The sequence below is a fragment of the Zosterops lateralis genome (genome assembly GCF_965231275.1).
Source record: "Zosterops lateralis genome assembly, chromosome: 1".
Classification (NCBI taxonomy): Eukaryota; Metazoa; Chordata; class Aves; order Passeriformes; family Zosteropidae; genus Zosterops; species Zosterops lateralis.
Genome location: NC_139762.1, coordinates 109,808,368 through 109,829,321, shown reverse-complemented (window position 1 = coordinate 109,829,321; position 20,954 = coordinate 109,808,368). Strand labels below are relative to the sequence as shown.

The window sequence follows — 20,954 nt, the reverse complement described above, 5'->3', positions numbered from 1 at the left end:
GTAAGAGAAATTCCAGTACTCAGGAAATGGCTATTTCCTATCCTTTCCCACTATTTCTGGACAGAGTTGGGATTTGAAGAGGACTTCGAATTTGAAGTGAGCTCTTCATTGTGAGAGGGTACATGTTCTCCTTTGAGAAACAGTATGGTTAGTTTGTGGAGCACAAAATAAATATTCTCAGATTTTTAGGAAACCTGTATTCTTGCTTATTTCCTTTGTTTCTTCTGTGTTGATATTTGGTCAGTCAGAAACATATCTGTGCTTGTTTAACATGCATTATACTTTTGTGAAAGCAATAAATGTAGAATCTTAACAATAGGAAAGACCTTCACATGCAAGGTGAAATGTAACCATAATTTCAAGCCTTTTCTTGTTTTTTTGCAGGATGAGGCTGCTCCAGCTGACAAGCAGTGCAAACAGGAGCCAGCCCAGGTCACTTACTCAACATCAGCTGTTTCCAGCACGCAGGAGGTGTTGTACATCAACGGCAATGGGACCTACAGTTACCATAGTTACAGGGGACTCGGAGGTGGGCTGCTAAATCTCAATGATGCTTCTAGCAGTGGTGAGTTTCCTTACAAACTGTGCCTGTGTGTATATGTGCCAATGTGTATTTCCCCCTGCTGTACAGAAAGCTAGTCCATGGGGTCCAATATCCATAGGCTATTATCACATAATGAGCAGGAGCACAGTCCTGAAAATAGGTACTACTGAGCAAAATACTTGCTCCCTGCATGCTAGTCTCTTTCCAGTTTCAAGGGACTAATACATGATAGGGCAAGACTGAACCATAAGCCTCTAACAAAGTGGAGTAAAAAAATGCCAGGTTAGTTCTTCAGTTGGTTTGCATAACCTTGTCATTACTGTCCTCTCCTGCCCTGATCACAAAATGAGGCCATTAATATATTTTTGGCTCAAGTTTCAAAACACTCAACTTCATATTGTGTAACACAAATGAATTGACATAGATTTGTCACACGGTCTCACCAGCTACTTTAATTTACTGCAGATAAGGATCTGGCATACCAAGTATTAAATGATAAATCAGCATATTCATTTATACCCTACGCTAAAAATGATAAGGTAAATATATGTCACCATGAGATCGTATATCCCTCTGAAAAAAAACAGTGGTGTCATTTATTTAGACAACACTCCTTTCTTCTTACATTGGCATGCTTTTGTAATGAAAACAGTAAGCAAATTGTAGTATTTGTTTGAAATTATCCCTCATATTGATTTTGTAAAAATGCAGAGCAATGCCCTTCTGATAAAAGGGGTATTGTCTCTCTGTCAGAGAAGTACAATTACTCTGGAAGCCTGAGGTTTTATTGACTCCCAGGACTGTATTTAAAGAAATGTCTCAGAGGATGGCGAAATCCCTGAGGTTTTGCCCTGGCTGACCCCTCTCTGGCTGATGAGAGTGCCAGTTCAGGTGGAGGGGCTGACTTAGGCTAGATGATAATTACTCAGCTACAGCATCTACATTTGGCATGCTCAACAATTTTCAAAATACTATCAGTGCTGCAGCCTGCAAGGAGTTATTGGAATGTGGTGTGCTGGGCACCTACAGTCACATCCTCTTCCTCACCCCCTGCCTGCAAAATTCTCAAAGGTCTGTGGATGATTTGTGCTACGTTTTTTAAAAGTCTTTAAATAGATAATATTTTAGGTGTCAAAAATCTTTGACTCAGAGTGAATGATGATTACAATTGTTTCCATACACATGAAGAGCATATCTGAGGCACTGAATATGGTCTCTGATCAAATATTTTCATAATGGTAAGACAAGATGTGGAAATCTGCATTTTTTTGTAAAAATGCACAAGAATGTTACAATTGTCTTTTACGTTATGTCGAGAGAGGATCTAAACCAGTTCCCACTGAAAACAGTTGGCATTTGCCCTTTTACTCAACCCTACTAAGAGTAGGATTAAGCTCCCCATGTGTTATTTGTCAGCTTAAACCATCAATATTGTCCTGGTTTATATAATCTTAAACTGTGAGGAATCACAACTGTTTTGTGTACTTGTTTTTCCCTTCAAACTTTTTGTAATAGGATACAGTTTCATAACTCTCAGTTTGCATTGAATTGTGGGGTTTAAGCAAAAACATTCTATGTCGCTTCAGCATGTAATTTTAAAAAAATATCTACAAATTAGATGCCATCAATTTGTCTTGCCTTCTGATTAGAAGACACATCTTCTTTGTGCCTTTAACAGAGACGACCCCAGGGTTTTTTTCACAATTAAAGCTCGAGACAAGTTTGTATACAGACATATACTCAAACATTTCTTCTTCTTTGCCTTTCCCTACTTGCACTGGACAACTTTGTCTGTATATCCTTTTGCTTTGAAAGACCAGTAAGCCATTGTACTTCTCCCATATGGTTGTGCACAGGCTGTGTAAAGGTGTTCATCTTCTCCAGAGGGATCCTACACAAACCAAAGTATATAAGCTCCAGGAACCACAAGTCTTTGGGTTCCAGGACTCAGAAACCAGTTGTTGATGATGACAGTCTAGTTAGGTTGGTGATTTGTGATCTACTTGCCATTTCAGGAAGATCATTAGGAAAGTTGTGGAGAGGCAACTCCATCCATTATTTAGTCTCACTGACACAAAACCAGGAGCCAACCTAATTATCTCTCAGGTATTAAGGGTAAATTGCTCTAGCTCTGGTAGCTGGTTTCCCTACAGGAGAAGTAGGAGAACTTGGAGGCCAGTGAGATCTGTCAGTCCTCTCTGGTAGACATTGGTAGACAAGAGGAGTGGTTGGAGTTGCAGCTGACAGGGGCAACCATTGCCCTCGTGACAGACCTCACAAGACCCTTTTTTGCAGCCATTATGCTGTTTCAAAGACTCTTGTTCCAAACATATGCAAGGCTATTAAAATGGTTAATGAGATCCTTCTCTGGAGAACAGGATATTTACTTGCTGATTGTTTTCAGGAGCTAAGAACTAATTTAAAAATGCAATTCCTTTTCAATATAGTAACCTATTAAATGTTCTTGTCACGTTTACAGATGTTCTCCTGGTATAAAAACAAATACACACCTCAGTCAGAATGTGTGTATAAACAAATATGGTCTGATTTTTTGTTTTTGCTAAAACAGAAAAAAAGGAAGTTTCAATAGCTGCAATTGCTATCTAAAACTCAGTTCTTGATTACCTATTTCTGGACCCTCCCCCACAGTAATATAATAATTAATGTCCAATTAAGTCTCTGTCTAGTAGTCCAGCTGATGTATGCATTTTGTATTCTGTGACTCATTTAATTTGGCTATTTCCTTCGTATAAAGTTCATCCCTACTCTGACCTTACAGACTTAGCTATCTGTTAGCCCAACTGTTTGGTGGCTCTGGCTCAGGGACCTCTCTCTGCCTGCTGTTGCAGTGCTTCCCTCCGCATGGGGAGGTCTGTCCTTCCACATGGCTAATTACAGAGCCATAATTAGCTCCTCACACAACTGCATGGGGCAAGCCTTCATGAAACTGCTCAATATGAGCAAACAGAATGTAGCAGCTTGTGCAATGACCCCTCCTTTATTATGGGCTGGCAAAAAAGCACAGAAGGAAAAGGCTTGGCCTTACAGCACCAAGATCTCTCCTCCCCCTCCTTTTAAACGTTTTAGGCCAATCCAGCTTGGCTGGAAACATTCACCAAACAATCTGTGGGTTGACATAGTCTCTGTCAGCATGTACATGGGCTGGGGAGAAGCCTTTGGTCATGTTGAGTTTGATTCATTTAGATAGTAAAGGAGAGCTACTCTTTGAGGAGGGTGGATTTCCACAGCTCTCTTTTTTTAAGGCTAATGCAGTTCCTCTAACAGAACTGAATGGAGAACCTCGAAGGTGCAATAGCTCAGTGAATGTAAACAAATTTGCCTGCCGGCTCTTAGCCGGCCAAAAAGGGTCCAGGTGTCCTCCCTCTATCATTCCTGGACTGAGCTTGGAAAAATGTCCAGCTTGAGGGCAGGAGAGTGAGGACAGGAGTTAATGTTGGGAGCAAAATCTCTTGATACCACCAGGAGCTGTTGAAGTCCTTGCATGTAGCCTGAGTGTCCTGAGTGTCTCCTGAGGCAGTGAGATTGGCTTATCTTCCCGTGTATTTCAGTCCAGTAGGTTGCTGTCTGCCCTCTCGTGATGACTGTCAGCACACTCTGAAGTCATGTTGGGCTCCTTGGAGTCCTGGTCTTTGCAGCTGCTCCATTTCCTGAAGTCTATTTTCTCTAAGAATACTGGAATGTGTTTCTACTGCCATAGCTGGGTTGCCTAGAGGTGATTTGGGACTGTTTCTTCTGCATCATTGTCTGGTTTTCTAGCCAGAAATGTCAGTCAATTCCTTTTGTGTGTATAAAAAAAGGGTGTTTCAGATTCAGTGTTGGGCTGGCCATGCAGGATATGCCCTTATGTCGCAGTAAGACAAAGTGTTGTGTCTCCATTTCTCTCCACAGATCTGCAGCCTACCTCTACCACAGCCACAACTCAGCACTGCATCCCAGGCACCACGAACGTCCAGTCCCCTTCCAGCTCAGGTGAGTTCTTTGCCTGAATCCCATTATGGTCACACCACAGCAAATCCTGGCCCTGGATTTCTTACCCACGTGCCATTTGGCTTTCCTGGTCCTGGTCCTTCTGCATCCTTGTCCTCCAGATAGTACAGTCCTGCTGAAGACAGCGGAGCAGCTGGGGGAATCTCCCAGAGCAGGTGCTGCTGGCCTCCAAGAATCAGCATGACCGTGCTGATCTATGGCAGGGAAAGGAGTACTGAGCACTCTTGTCCACTGGTTCATGAGACAGCAGGGAAGGTGCCTCCTTTCCACATCCAAAAATTTGGTAAAGTTGTAACCTTCTGTAAAATCTTGGCACTTGCATGATTGATAACAGTGATAAATTTGGTGATATTCTTGGTGACAAACTAGGGGAAAAAAAACCAACAGATGAGAATATCTAATATCTAGTTTTTAAGGTGCTCAGTGGGTTACTCAGAGGTTGGCTAGCCAGGATATAGAGGTTGAATGGGTTTTTTTCTGTGGTTCCTCACTCCAGGTCTTCTTTATGCCTCTACTCTTGCACAGTCTTTTGTGTTCTCAGTGCTACCCTCGTAACATCAAAATTGGGAGAGGGAAAAGAGAACACAGTTTGTCTCTAGCACAGAGCCTGGAGCATGAAGAAACAGATCAAGAGTGATAGAGTTAGGAACCTGGAACAGTATGTTTAATCCCATTTAAAAACCCAAAAGGTGGTGTTGGGAGATGTTAAATGGTTTGACCTATATTTTGGCAAAGGGGAATTTCTTGCTGGAAAATGCTGGGCTGAATTTACTGTTAAGACCTTCCCCACATTCCTCCTCCTCCTTTCTCATCCTCTTCAAATTGTCAGATATATGGCAAGTACTACTCCATTCCCACTGCAGGGGTGGAAATGGAACGTCTGTGGATGTACTGGGAAGTATCCTACTTTCCTACCTCTGCACAAAGCTGAGGCGACAGCTGTTAAGGCAACACAGTGTACACCTCATAATTAATCTCCTGTGGTGGATTGGAAGGATCTCACATAATCATTTAATCACAGACAACTGTGTTTCCTGATCACTGAAAATAAATGATGGCTGTAGGCATTTCTGTGTTTTTCATATCCCTTTCCTCAGGCAAGACAGCATTTTTTGCCTGTTGTCTAAAGTAGCATAAGATGTGTCTTCCAGAGGGAGAGGTGTAGAATGGAGAAAGAAGCTTAGAAAGGTCCAGTTTATCAGTCCCTGTTTTCGTGATTTCTCCTGGCATTTGAAACAATACTTTTAGGCACATCTGCTCTATGTTTGAAGGCAGGAGGAAAAGAAACATTGACAGATACATAATATCACAATAAAACATTCTTATTACAATAAATACATCTGATTTGGAAGAAAAGGTAGCATACTTTGATATTTTTTTTCTATTTAGTTTTATTGGAGTATATAAGAATGTAGTCCAACCTCTTCTCTAAAGCCATTCATGGGGAAAAAATGGGACAGGTGAATAGGTGTAGTAGAAAAGATACATGCAACAGATTTCAGAGCATGGGCAAATGTATTTTTCTCCAAGTAAGTGTCACTGCTTTTTGCATTATCACTGATGAAAAAGGTTGTTTAACTACTAATGAACATGTAGATGCTTAAGCACATAAAGCTTTTATAAATTATTTTTTATTATACATAATTATCTACAATGGTGATAACCATTTTGAGAGTCACTGACACATTTATTATTCTTTCGGTAGTTGTTAATTATGAGATTGGTAGCTACCCAGTGACAATATACAATTCTTAAGGGAATTTTGCTGAGACAGTTGATAGTGTCTAAGCAATCAGTATCAGCACATCTACATCTGACCCATATTTTGGAATTTGATATAAATCACGTTGGTAATGAGTAGTGCATGAGGCAATAACTAGTTCCATTAAAGTCTTGTAATTTACAGAAAAAGCCATTTGTTCCACAGTGTATTTAGTGGCAGACATTTCCAGCAGCTAATTTGATAAATGTTTGTCTAGCACATGAAGAGTGGGTTTTTAGAATTTTGATATTGAGCCTGATCTGGTTCCAACAAGAACAATTGCACCTCATAGGGGAAATTAGGTCAATGTAACTAGACAGAAATAGTAAATCAAAACTATTCCCATATGGAAGTGTCAATCAGGTGGCCTAAACAAGAGGCAGAGGAACAATACTTTAGAGTTCTGAAATAGTATAAAAGAAAGGATCTGTCTCAGCAATTTGTTTAATCCACTGCTTGTGAGAATGTTGTGCTGTTATAAAAACATGGAAGGAGACAATTTCATGTTATGGCAATATGCAGTGAGAGAAAGAAAAAAATGGAAATAAGTCTCCTGTCTCTAATCTCTGTGATATATGCTTAATCTTTGCTTGCTCAACAGACATTGTGGGACCTGATAAAGTTTGCAATCAAGATTTTTAATAGTCCTGAAGTACTCCAGAATAGGAAGCAGTATGCTAAAAAGTGAAGTAGCATCTTGGAGGAACCTGACACTGCAAAATTCATTGTAAAAATATTCAGTTTTCCCTCTTTGCAGGAACACACTTTCTTGTTCCTGTGAGGACTGGCAGCCTGATAAGTAATGTTAAATACACTAAAGAAATAGTAAAAATAGTTATTAAAAGATATGATGGTGAACCTGTTCAGCTTTTTCCAGATTCAGTAACCTGTAGTGATGCCTTCTGGAGATAGATACACATAAAGTGTAGTATACATAAAGTGACCACCTATTTAAAGCCTTCAGAGTAGCTGTGATTTATTTTTCTGATTAAAGAGATAAGGTAGGTATGAATAACGTTTAGGTTTCCATGCTTCAATATCTGATTTGCATAAAATTACATGAGAAAAATCTACAGTACAAGAATGCATTGATAGGTTGCACTTATTTCTTAGTTTTTAAATGACCAGGTATGACTGATTAAGCTACAAATAAGTTATAGTATTTCAGTATTTAGCAGCCTGGCCAATCTTTGAGAATCTCTATTACTGCCAGTGAGTGTCTATCATAGCTATTACAAGCTGAGACCAATATAACACATCCTGGGACTAATCTCTGAGTGAGGTGTTCTCCCAGATATAAAGCTTGGGCTGTCATAGGTAAGCTTTGGAGGTGAGATGTAGGGGTCACATAACATAATTAAAAGAGTTTATAGCCTTATCTCCACATGAAGCATGGCTTTTTTTTTTTTTTTTTTTTTTTTTTTTTTTTTTCTTTTCTGTTCAGTTCTCTGTCAGCTTACCTTCCTGAAAAGGCATGGGTGTTCTCACTGTTCCAAAATCATGGCTATGAAACTTTTCTCTGTGTGTATTCCTTAGTTATTTTCTTCAGGGGCGTTTTCTTTGAGGGGGTAGGAGGACAGCACTGTGAGTTGTTAAGAACAAGGGAGGAGTTGGGGAGTGAAGTAAAATCCCATTTTCCTAGTAAATAGAAGTAAAAAAAAATAAACCCACCAAGTAGTTTGAAGAAGCTGGGTATGTTAAAATTTGAGATATCTTAATTTCTTTGTATACAAGAGCTCTGACACAACAGAAATCTCCCAGACCAAGAGGATTTTTTGTGTTGTGATTGTCCCCTGTGTATGCAAACTGTCATCCAGCTTTCTCCAGTACCCTCAGGATGCAAAGATAAATATTCTGAAGAATTAAAGAACTTTCTTTGTGAAAGTTAATCCAGACATTTAGGAATACAGAGCCAGATCTTCACACTATGTAAATAATTGTGACCCTGTAGACTTGTGAGGACTTGTACTGATTTGTGCATGATGGACATCTGGTCTTCTCCTACTTTTCCTTTCAGAGCAGTGCACTATCAGTTTGTGTAAGGGAAACCTGAGAGATATGACCAAGCACATTTCCATGAATATTTTATTTATGAGTGTCAAAAACTGATATCCTATTCTGTCACTTAAAATCTGGATTACCAAAGAGAAAAGCCCTTCAGTTACATTTCATAAAATGATGAGCTCTGTTGCAGAAGCTCTGTTCTGACAGATATTGAGTGTGTGTGTGTGTGTGTGTGTGTGTGTGTGTGTGTGTGTGTGTGTGTCTGAGTGAGTGTTTTTGGCAGCGACATGAATGAAAGTCAAGGAAAGAACATAAAAGTTAAAGTAGGTTCATATGGAGCACAATGCCCTCAATATGTCAGTGGCAGCTTATTCACTACTGCCTCAATAAATATAGAAGTCTTTAATGGCTTCCTACAACCATTCAGCCCAACTGGCATTATGATTGGTATATCATTCTTCCCTGTGCTGGGTTAAGATTTTATTTTAAAATATCCTCTGAGCTTCTTCACAGTCATCATTTTCCTGCAGTGTGAGGTCACACCAAAACAAATTCACTGAGCTAATTGTGCTTAATTTATCCTTTGTACACTAGAAGTCATTTAAAAGCCAGTTCATTTATACCAGTGTAAAACCAGATAATACATGTTGTAAGGCTAAGTGCTGCTCATTCTAGTTGTGTAGTAGGAAATCAGATCTAATAGGACCCTTTCTGTCTGAGTAGTTTCTTTTCATAGTCCCATCTCTGCTTTTAATCACCCAAGGGAAGCTTTTTTGTTAACTTCAGTTTTTATTGGGGACATGACAATCTCCACTTTTTTTTTGTGGTCTCACCTGTACCTCTGCACAGACATATAAGAAAGAAAATTAAATAAGGTTTATGACCAGATCTTCAGCTTCTGGAAATCAGACAGCCCCTTCAATTAGTGCTTACAATTGCAAATCTGTGGTTTTGAATCTTATAAATTTTGTGGGATTATTTAGGAGAACCTCCGGAGTATGAATAAGTTTGTTCTGTGTTCTACAGTTGAATACGCTAAATTTTAAAATTATTCCATTTATTGCTGGAAAACCTTGGCGTTGACATATATTGTTCTGATCAAATTGAAGAGTGACATTTTTCTCACAGGAAATCAAGATACATTGTTTTGGATAGCTTGATCCCAGTTTCCAGAAGAATTAAGATTAGGGTCAGGCTAGTCTGATCTTCTGCCTGCCAGAAGTATAGATTTGCTATGCCGCCAAAATGAGAGAGCAGTTTTCCCCAGATTTGCACAAAACATATTGTTTAATAGGTATAGTTGCCATCTATATCCTTCTATATATGTTCAAGGAAGTCCTCAGTCCAATTCTACCTGTCCAAATTTATACTCCAGGAAGATAAAAATGGGATAAGTGGAAATGACAAACAGTTCATTAAAGCACCATGTGTCTTAGCTGGTTAATAACTGATCAAACAGCCAGGGAAATTCCACACAAAGCCAAAGTTCATGATGGCAGATGTTTTGCTAATCACAGTAACCTGCAGACTGCCCTCAGAAATGCTGTCTTCTATATGAAGTATTCATGGTCTTGAGAATATTTTTTTTAAGAAAAGTGCTAAGCATATTGCTGTGAGCTGCCAATACAACAGCATGGTGATTGCTGCAGAATCTCTTGTCAGAGTTCTGGCCTTACAAGATCCTTGCAATGTGTTGCCAGCTGTATGCAGCCCTCACAGATGATAGTGTGCTCCTCACTGTGGGAGCCAGATTGTCACCAGCCTAATCTCATTCATGAGCAGCTATTTATGTAAGTGATCAGACAGCGTCAGGCAAGTCATGTGGATGACCATTTATCTACGTCTGCAAGGGATTCAGTATGGCCACATGCTGATTGAAGCATAAAATGTGAAAATAGTTGTCTAGAGAACATAAGTTGGATTATCTGTGATAAAAATTGCATATTGCCATGAAGTCTATGATGGCAGCTGGAGCTGGGGGGAGGCGCAGGAGATGAACCTTCTGCCTGATCACTGTCATCAGATCCTAGAGCAGGGTTTGGAGTGCAAGTGGCTCACACACAGTATGTATATTCCATATATATATATGGAATATTTCCCTGGAGGGAAATTTTCTGCTAGCAGTGGACTTGCCCCTCATGTTCTGTAAGTGAGGTCTGTGATATTTAAATACAAATTGCTGTGGTTCCTGTCAAGGTGACCAGTAACAAAAAGAACACTTATTGCTTATTTTTGCTACTTGCAGCTGAGAGCAGGTCCTACTACTCTGTATTTGTATCTACTAACATGTGAAACGTCTCTGGCAGCAGACCTGAAGCTTCTTTTCTTTGCCTTTGCTGTCTGCAGGTCCAACAGATCTCAGTATGAAGAGGCAGTTAGCAACCAGCTCTGGATCCTCCAGCAGTTCCAGCTCCAGACCGCAGCTGAGTCCGACTGAAATAAATGCAGTGAGGCAGCTTGTGGCAGGGTACCGAGAATCAGCCGCGTTTTTACTGCGCTCTGCAGATGAACTGGAAAACCTTATTTTGCAGCAGAACTGAGTCATGTGACCTTCACACCGGCCTGGTCTTATCTCAGAATTTCCACTAATGACATTTTGATTTCCCAGAGCACACACTTCAGTTACTGCACAGTCTTTTAGGAGAGTTAATTACCATTATGCCACACTGTTCTTGATCCATAAAGTGATGTGTTAAGGTGCTTCAAGTGAACTTCGACCTCTGGTATTTCCGAGGTACTTTACTGTGTCCAGCCTATTGCTTTTGTTTTAGTGTGTCAGCATTAATATCGAAAAAGTGGCTAGAAATTAACTCATTCTAACAAGTGGAGGAAACAGAAGATGCTGTGATGTTTTTTTAAAACAAGTGGTTCAAGATCCAAGTGCAATATTAGTGGAATGTGATACTGACTCATTGGACTTAAAGCTGCAGTATATGGCAAAACATTGCCAAATGTCCTGTTGCTACAGGGCACAATTGCAATTAAAAGGATCTTGTATTTTAAAAAAATGTAATTTTTATAAAAAAACAAAACAAAAGATTTTTGTTTTCATTCAAGATTTTTCATTTTTACTTTGGTAAACTTTTTCACTGGTCCTGAAAATGTTTTGAGGAGCTATTTTAAGTCCCCCCTTCCTCTCTTGAATCCCTGGCTGTGCCCTTCTCCCCAACTTCATATTCTTTCTACAACGAGTAACTCTTGATGCTGGATAATTTCCTCCCCTGTGTACTGTAAATTGTCATCTATGGAATACCTTCCGAAGGAAGTATGCATTCCTGCATTCATGCCATTCTCAACTCCATTCTGTAATATATTGCAGCTTTATTAGCAATTAATAAAGAGTTGAGCGTTTTTTAAAAAAGACATATCGTTGAGAAAAAAAAAGATGATTTGATTTCTTACGGTGAGCTCATCTGATTCCATGATCACTGCTGCTGTCTTATACAAGTCCCTCGAGTTGTGATTGGATATAGATGATGAATGTTAAGAGGTTGCAAGTGACAATCTGAAAATTTGCACTCTTGTGTGTATTTATTTTTTTTCCTTAATTTAAACAAAATTCTTACCAAGGAAGGTCATTGACACTTCTGGTATAATTTGTATAATTCCCAGGCCTAGCTAAAACCTGTACAAAACTGTAAGTGGATGCAGCTGCAACTATAATAAAACTCTTCTCTCCCCTTCCCCACTCTTCCTAACCCCTCTATTTCTTATTTTATAATATTGATTACACATTAATGGTGTTTTCTTTGTGCACTATGGCAGGCTTCTTTTTAAGTATATAGAAAAAGGTACTTTAGTTTATGCTTATTGTACTATCTGTTCTGTTGTTTAGCTTTTGTTGAATAACAAGTTTCTTGTGCATTCCTAAATTTGCCTTATTTCATGTACAAAATTTTATGTAATTCCGTTTTTGACAATGAGTTTAAGGCATCAGTGATATTTTATATCTACTTGTTACATATAGTTTTCCAAGTAATGACTGTGATTGTGACCAAGTAATGTGCACTTTTTCTTGTAACTGTGGACATTGCTATGCTTTTTTTTTCTCTAGTGTTTCTAGAATTACTGTTGCTTACAGTTATGTAAAAGAAAAAGAACTTTTGTGATACTGTTGGTGAATATTAATGTGAAAAAGCCTATGAAATATGAGTATTTTGGAGGTACATAGATACACAAACATCTCTAAGTTGTGGACTCATGTTCACATATTTAAATGAGAATTCAAAACCTGAGGGCTGGAATCATTTCCTCTGTTTTGTTTGGGTAAATAAACAGATTTCTGTGTTTAAATACATGATTGTGAAACATTATAACATTTAAATCTAATATCATTTAAAGCTGTAACTATTATGGTCTTTAAACAGGGAAAAGGGCCTTCCAGTCCAATTCATGCAGCCTCTCAAACATCATTTCTCAATATTACTGAGTAAATCCAGTAGGATTGAGTAACTAGCGTATATAATTTAAAGTTGGCAGAAGGGAATACCACTTTGCCACTCTACATTTGTTCTTAGAAAATGATTGGATGTCTTTTTAGAAGCCCCTATTCTTGGATATGAGAATATTGTTGCAAATCCTTACCGGCTGTTGCCCATCACTTGGAAGGTGCATTTGTTTCTAACATCATCTCCCTGTGCTCCTGAAAGCCTACAGCTCATCTCTGCCTTAGATGTGGGATTGCCTCAGCTTTTGTCTCACCAGGAATTCAATAGCTCCTTCAGACCTGAGAGACTTTTTCCTCTCTTCTACTTTCAAATATCTACACTCTCTCCTGTCTTCTGCATGCCAGGAGGGAATGAAGCAATACCTTGTTCCAGGTCACTGTGTTGTCACCCAAAAAAGGCTCTGGCATACATCTTCCACAGACAAGAGTGGCAGCTATACCTCCTTGGTCCTGTTGTGCAGGGCAGTGTGCCTCACACTGCCAACTAAGCCGCAGCCAGCAGTCTGTCCAAGAGGCTGTTTGCCAGCCAGGAATCATCAGCTGAGCAGCCTCACCACTTTTCAAACTCTTTTCCTAAATCCAGGTAAGGGCAAGAAGCTAGAGGACAAGGAGGTAAGAAATTTATTTCATTGTTTTATACTCTGACTCCTCTTTCTTCTCCCTCAATTACACCTTCTCTTGAAGGAGAAGAAAGTTTGGGGTCACCATACAACCTTCAAGGCCCATGAGTTGTTTCCCCTTTTTCCAGCTCCATTCCCAGCCTACTTTGATAGTTCTTCATGTCTTCCACAAAATGTCTTCTACACACATCCTCTTCTTCTGGGTGCCGCCTCTGGAATATTTAGGGTCTTCATTCATAGGAGCAATTGATATCCTGTAAAGTCTCATACAGATGCTTAACAGCAACTGTGTCCTCAAATGGTTTATCTATACCAAATTCCATCAGACAGATGGGAGTTTTTATTCTAGAGCTGTTTCCAACCCTAAGTACTAGGTTTATTAATTTCTTCTTTGGAACAATCACAGATTCAATTATGGTTTTAATTTCCTCTTCTAAGAGGGTACTGAAATTCAGACCCATCCTGTGAAGGAGAGACCATAAACCTCTGTCCATTTTTGTGTGTGAAAATCTAGATGCAAGCATTTCAACTAAATTTGTCCTCTTGAATCCAGGTCTCAGAGCCACCTACTTTGTGTCTGCTTTGAACCTTCTAAGGCAGTAAAAGCACAAGGGAGAACATCTTGCTCAGGCACCCAGCAACAACCTCGGGGTTATTTCTTTCTCTCATCTTTACATCTTCTGTAAAAAAGGCCTGATTACCTCAGCCTAAATATTGCTGTTAGGATAAGGCCAGTTTCTACCAGCCTGGGTGTGTCCACTGAGTATGACTGCTTAAGGCTGCCTTATATCCAATATCTTTATTAAACTAGTGCTTCGAGTCTGGTGGATGTCTCTCTACAGAACTTCATCAGTGCAGACTGGCGGGTGCTGGTCCTTCTTGAGACAGCCTCACATTTTCCCAACTATCCTGGAGTTCCTTTGTGAGTGGTGCTGTTATATTTCTAGTCCTCAAAGGATTGCTGGGCAGGGAGGGATGGTGGGAAAATGTCATAATGTCCATAAACTTCCCTACAGAGTTAAGTCCAAACCTGACCATGGCGAGAGTGTGTTGAGTCTCTTTAGGTTTACATGCACACTGGGAAGACCAGTCAGTCATCCATTCTTCTCCCACTGATTTCCAGGGTAGTTTTCATGGACACCTGTGGGCAATATCTTTAGATGCAGCTTTAGCTTGTGAGAGTGGACAATCTGGCTATCTTATCAACTAATCAGATTGGTTTACTGCTTTCAATGACTGCTGAGAAACTGGAGTCAGAACACATGAAAAGAGGTCTGGAGTCAAATGTTTTTATTCAGATTGGCACCTTGCTGCCTGTCATTGAAGGATAACACCGCCACACCAGCCACACCAGCCATGGTGCGTATCAGAAGCTACAGAAAGAATTTACAGAGGTAAGCAAGTATTTGACAGTTCTAAAGCTTTCCATCCTCTACAGAGAAGAAATTTTCTGAATGAGGGAAAAAAGGTGAACATGTATGTGAATGTGGCTATAACACTAACTGGAAAACAAAATTACACTAAAGTGACAGGATATTCTTGCTATAATGGCCTGAGTCCCTACTGAATACAGTGTAGGTAGAGGTAGGTTTTGTTGATAAAATCGATTGAAAATGAGGAGCAATTTCATTTCTTCAAAGTTCCTAGCACTGTGTTAAAAGACTCCCCCATAAATTTGTTGAAGCTCATTTTAATCTGGCTTTGAAAGTCTTCTGAGGCGTTCATAAGGAAGACATGTTTTTCTATATAAAGAAAAGCTGATCTTGATAGATCCTGAAGTAAGGATCTAGTCCAGGCTCCACCCACTATTGAAAAACACCAGCATCCAAAGAACAATTGTGAAATAATGGGAGAAATCAAGCAATTTCATACAGGCGATTACTGGATTAAATATGTAAGATTATAAAATGTCTGTGCTGGACAAGCTCAGTTGTTCACAGCCTCATAGTCTGTTTCTGAATAATGTGTAAAACAGATAAAGATGTACTAGGTATAGCAGGCCAGAAGAATAGAGCAAGGAATAGCAAGGATTTCTAAATTCACATCCATGGCCTACAAGGGCTTGATGCTGTGAAGGGTTGTCCCTGGCTGGCAGGTGAGGCCCCCCCACCCTCACACTCCCTCCCCACAGTGGTACATAGAAAAAATCCAAAGAGCAAAAGTGAGGGAAAAAACTGGGTCAAGCTGAGTAAGTGAAGAATGAAAAAGAAAAAGAGATGCAGAGGTAATCCCTCATCATTTCCCACCAGGAGAGGTAATGTCCAGCTGATCCCCAGGCAGTGGCTACTTAGGATGTGTACCTCACCTCAATTCCCCCTACTTCTTTTTGGCCAAGCATGATGTCGTGTGGCATGATAGATCATTATAAAATGTGAGGCAAAAAGAGAAATGAGTTGTTTGAGGCCATACAACCTGTGAATGCCTGGGTCAGTTGACCCCTTTCCATTGTCAGGGCTAAATCAAATGTTGTACAACAGGGTGCAGAAATGGTTTTTTACCTCTTTTTCACCACTGAACAAAGGAGCACAAAGGATCTGACAAGCCTGTAAAATTACTAACTGCTTTGTGAATATAAACTTTATGTTATGTCATTTAATTCAGTTAATTTCCTGGAATCTGGATATTCTATGCAAAATTTTTGCTCCTTTTTCTAATGATGTCTGGAAACACAGTTAATTATTGTGATTATATATATATATATAACTTATTTGTGAGTACATCTTTGCTGTAGTTAGCCAACTATGTTGTAAGGAGAACTGGGAAAAGGATCCAGCACAGAGACATGTTTGTCTTCCTTTTCTTGACTCAGCAGGGAGGTAAATTACAGTAGCTAATTAAAAATAAACAGTCTTGCTGAATTTTCAAGGTTTTCTAGAAAAGAACTTTAATTTAAGTTTTTTCCTAATACTCCCTTGGAAACTTGTATCAGATATTTTTTCCTTTATTCCTGCAAGGCTACTGTTTTGTTATTGTAGGGTTTCTAATCAGTTATTGGTGGTATTTCTTTTCATACACACTCACAACGCAGTGAAGTACTCATAGCAGGAAAAGCAGCAGGAAAAACTGGAAAAATAAGAGGGGTAAGTATTATTAATATTTCGAACATGTCTCTGTTTAACTGTTTTAAATAAATTTTATTTGTGGTTCCCAGCTCACAGTGCTTTAGCACCACAAGCTTGACCTATTTATTTTTCTCTCATATTTTGTAGTAGGAAGGGGGGGATTTGCTCTGTGGAGAAATAGCTTCTAGCTGAGAAAAGCTCTTACTGCCCTAGCCAGCAGGCAGCCTTAACAGTGTTCATTTGCTGCACCTGATATTTGAAAATTGCAAGCTACAAGACATGCTTAACTCGTAGTGCCATTCTCTAATAATTAGAGGCACAGGCTATTTTTTTAATGTCTCTGTCTAATTGAATTATACTATATTAAACTATATATTAATTGATTTAAACGATAAAGAACAATAGAAATAAAATTAGGGATTTAATATAAATCCTTAATATCTAGCATAGAGTTGAAAAATTTGTCTTGGTGCTAAACTATAGAATCATATGATTTCTCCTTTTAAAAAAATTACTATATTAGTATTGTTTGTTTACAGTATATGGAATCCAGATTTCTTCTGCTATTGGGGAGAAATGTCTGTGGTGTAAATCCACTCTCTCGTTTGGACTTGGATGTCAAGAAGACAGCATACCCCATTTAGTCTCCCTGCCATTCATCATTCTGCTGCCCTACAAGCAGTGATGATAAAGGGCTTGAAATCAGGGTCAATTAAAAAACTACTACATGGTTATTGCCTAAGGTTTAATGGTTCAAACACTAAATCATTTGCATTCTGGTAGAGTCATATAATCAATAATGGTTTGGGTTGGGGGGAACCTTCAAAGCTCATGTACTCTAACCTCTTTCCATGGGCAGGGACAGCTTTCAAAGGCTCATCCAATTTGGCCTTGAACACTTCCAGCGATGGGGCATCCACAGCTTCTCAGGGTAACCTGTTCCACTGCCTCACTATCTTCATTGTAAAAAATGTCTTCTTTACATTCCATATAAATTTACCCTCTCTCAGTTTGAAATCATTGGCCTCATTGCCCCTTGTCCTGTCACTGCAGACCTTGGTGAAAAATCACCTTCTGTCCTTCTTATGTATCAAAAGACTTCTCTGATTGCTCCAGAGCCTTCTTTTCTCCAGGCTGAACAACTCCAACTCTCTAAGCATTTCCTCATAAGGGGGGCTGTTCCAGCCCTCTGAACATTTTTGTGTCCCTCCTCTGGACCTGCTCCAGCAGATCCATGTGTTCCTTGTGTCGGGAACTCCAGAGAAGGCCACAATTTTCATTAGGCAGGTAAGGATGGGATTGTCTTTCTGGCATCCAAGCACACATTGTTGGCTTGTGTCCAGTTTTTCATCCACTAGTATTCCCAAATCCTTCTCCAGTTCCAATCCATCCATTCCCCACTCTATATTGACATTGAGGTGCAGAACATTGCACTTGACCTTGTTGAGCATGATGAGGTTCACACTGATCCACTCCAGAAGCCTGCTAAGCTCCTTCTGGATGGCATCCCAGAGGGTCCAATCTCTTGGCTCACTGTTAGCCTAGGAGAGGGCTGTTAAGAGTTCTGTATGATGCTACAGAAAACCTCTCACTCTCAGTGGCCTTTTGGCTGGGTGCTGCATTCCCTATATTTTTGTGCTGAGAAGTGTTTGGGAAATCTCTGTGGAATGCTATAGCTTAGGTATTGTGGGCAGCTTGGGGATGTTTCAATGGCAGTTCAAAAACTCTTCCAATGGAAGCTTGTCCCACTGTCAATGTCACTGGGACTTCAGGCTGATATTTTAGAACTTGAAAGAGAATTCCACTGCCAAGAAACTGAGAGAGAAATGTGGTTACTAGCTGTCTCTCTGTATATCATGCTAAGATGGTACATTTTTAGGATGTAAAACAGTGAAAATTGATCTCCTTTGCTTAAAAAAAGGCCATCTGCCTATCGTTGTCACTTTAAAAGGACATATTTTTATTTTCTTCTGTAGGGGAAAATGAGAATACTAACAAGGATACTGACTTTTTATTAGGCTTCTCTTGCCCCCCACCAATAGGAGGATGTCATTGTTATGGTAATACAGTGTGAATGGCAAAATATGCTGACAGAAATCAGTGGGCATTGGGTGCCTGGATGAGCACCAGCCCTGAAAGGACTCTGCAGACCCAGATCTGTTTGTCTGAAGTTATCTGAGTCAAGACTCAACTTGACACATTTTGAGAGGGCACATTATTTGTTCTTTAAGTATATATTCATGAACTATCAGAAACAGCTACCTACAAATTCTGGAGATCTCGTCCCAGGCTGTGAATAAAAGTTATTGGGGCCACCCTTGAATGGAAAAAGGAATGGAATCCTTTGAATAGAGAGCAGATCTCAGGCTAAGACTTTTGAAAAGCCTTATAGAAATGAGTGGCATTCACCTCAGTCATAGCTTCAGGATTTGGCAAACGTCACAAAGAGGGTGCAATTGCCTACCACCCAGTCAGTTCCTGAGTGGTCCTGGCCAGCTGTCCCTCTTTTCCCTCCCTCAGGTTATATACAGAGCCATATGGTGTATGTTACCCCTCCTGGCCTGCTGGGGACAGCTGTCCTGCTTCTTGTGCCGCCCAACCTTCTCCCTGATGGGCTGGGATTAAAGGCTGAAGGATCCCTGGCCACTACAGAGCAACAACTCGAACACCAGTGTGTGTGTTATCAACACTGTTCTCTTTCTAAATCCAACCACAGCACTGCACAAGCTATGGAAGAAATTTAATTGTACCCCAGCCAAGAGCAGGACACTTGATAACACATCTTTAATTTTAATACCTCTTCCAGCAATCACAGCTGAGCTGGGAGGCTTGCACCAAGTACTCTGACCATAAGTTGCTTTCTTACAGCCTACAGCTCTAGGATGAAGGTAAAAAGCTCATTCATTACTGATTGAGACTCCTCCAATTCAAAAAAGCATGAACATTTGGTTTGGGTGCAACAGACTCTGTGTTCATCCACTGAAACCTCCTAGCTAATTTTGTATGTTCACTTGTAAAATTTAGTTGCCAAGTAGTAGATTCAGCTTGAATGCTAAGAAATGGTAAACCACTCTGAAGTGGGCTAGTTGTGACAAGCAGGCTCACAGTGGTAGCTTTGCTTCATGAATATTTCACTGTTGTTGAATTCAACAGAGACCAGACTTCTTCCCAAAGTATTTTGAGATACCAAAATAATGTAGTGATCTTGTCTCATTTCCTTCAAGAGTGACAGTATGACATGCTGGAGGTGTGCTGTGTAAAACCCACACTTGTCAGAGAGGTTGTTTTACCAATTAAGAAGTTTTGGTTCTGTTCTGCAGATGGCAGTGCTTATCAGCCAACGCTCAAGTAAGATTTGGGTGATCAGCCCCTCCAGGTCAGAGATCCAGAAGGGTTTCTCTGTGGGTGTTGGTGACTCTGACTAAAAACTTCCATCAAGTCTTGCCTGACTAGAAGTCACTCACAGGCTGCTTGTGGTTAACCCTGTACTATGGTACCTTCCTAACCTCCGTGCTGTGTTTGTCCTTACACTCCCTCTTTACTGAATTTGTAGAATTGGAGTTTTCACTAAAATGAAGTACATATTCTTAAATACGTTTTGCTTCCATCTGTGCTGAGGAATCCTTTTAATGAGCCTCCATTTACTTTTTCATAATAACCCTTTAAGAATCTAGAAATTCAATTGTAAACATAAATGTCTTAAAAACAGAAGAGTAGCTTAAAAATATGGATTGCAAAAATCATTAAAAACACCCAGAATAGATTTATATGATCTCTGAAGCTTAGAGTAATAACTTTGCTGAGAACATGAAGCAAAGGTAGACAAAGAAAAGTTTAGACATTTCTAATAAGACCTTGAACTTCACTTTTTATTCTCTCACTGAATAGCAACAGGTGCTTTTGTGTGATGTGATGGGGGTGGGTTTGGGGGTTTTCTGCAACATTTAAAGGGCTAAGATAAATAAACTAAAAAAACCCCAAACCTAACCAACCAATCAAAAAACCTCAAAAATTTAACATGCCTTCACTGGGACCAGGAGAAGTGTTCAGGAGAAGTCAACAGGCCAGCAATCAGATCAAACTTTAAAACACTACTACCTTACTCTTAAAATGCAGCATGCCTGTGCAGGCAAAAGCTTGAAAACTAAACACGGTCTGGCATTAGTACCAGGCTTGCTGTTGGCAAGGTGAGAGAAAACTCATGTCACACTGTAATTTGCAGCAGTTCTGAATGGATGTGATCCTCGTTAGCACAGATACCTGATTGATTATCTGGCATATCACAGTTCCTTTTAATTGATTTCCCAGAGTAGACAGCCTTTTTTTTTTTTTTTTTTTCCCAGAAGGATGAAACCAGAGCCATCACAAAAATGGACATGGCTGAGAGTTGTGCTTTGATGTGTGTGACAAAAATATCTAAATGGACTGCTCTTAGACATAGCAAATGTGTGAGGCATTCGTTTTGAATGTCTTTCTTCAAAGGAGAGGTTATCATTAATTTCTTTAG

At 39.7% G+C, this 20,954-nt stretch overlaps 1 protein-coding gene and 1 long non-coding RNA gene across 4 annotated transcripts in view; one reads left to right on the top strand and one right to left on the bottom strand.

Moving 5' to 3' along the window:
- NOL4 (nucleolar protein 4) overlaps nucleotides 1–10,858 on the top strand; it is a gene marked incomplete at both ends in the record, with an annotated part of 188,624 nt that extends 177,766 nt beyond the window's left edge. For 2 of the 3 annotated variants that reach the window (XM_083866336.1, XM_083866337.1), the window contains 2 exons: nucleotides 385–565; nucleotides 10,665–10,858. In XM_083866336.1, coding sequence (XP_083722462.1) covers nucleotides 385–565; nucleotides 10,665–10,858 — 375 coding nt within the window. Of the gene's footprint in view, nucleotides 1–384; nucleotides 566–4,453; nucleotides 4,535–10,664 lie in introns of all 3 variants that reach the window. The other variant, XM_083866335.1, reaches the window with a different exon arrangement.
- The window catches only part of LOC310912114, a 219,119-nt gene that overhangs the window by 184,894 nt on the left and 13,271 nt on the right, over nucleotides 1–20,954 (bottom strand). The gene's annotated exons all lie outside the window — the stretch shown is intronic.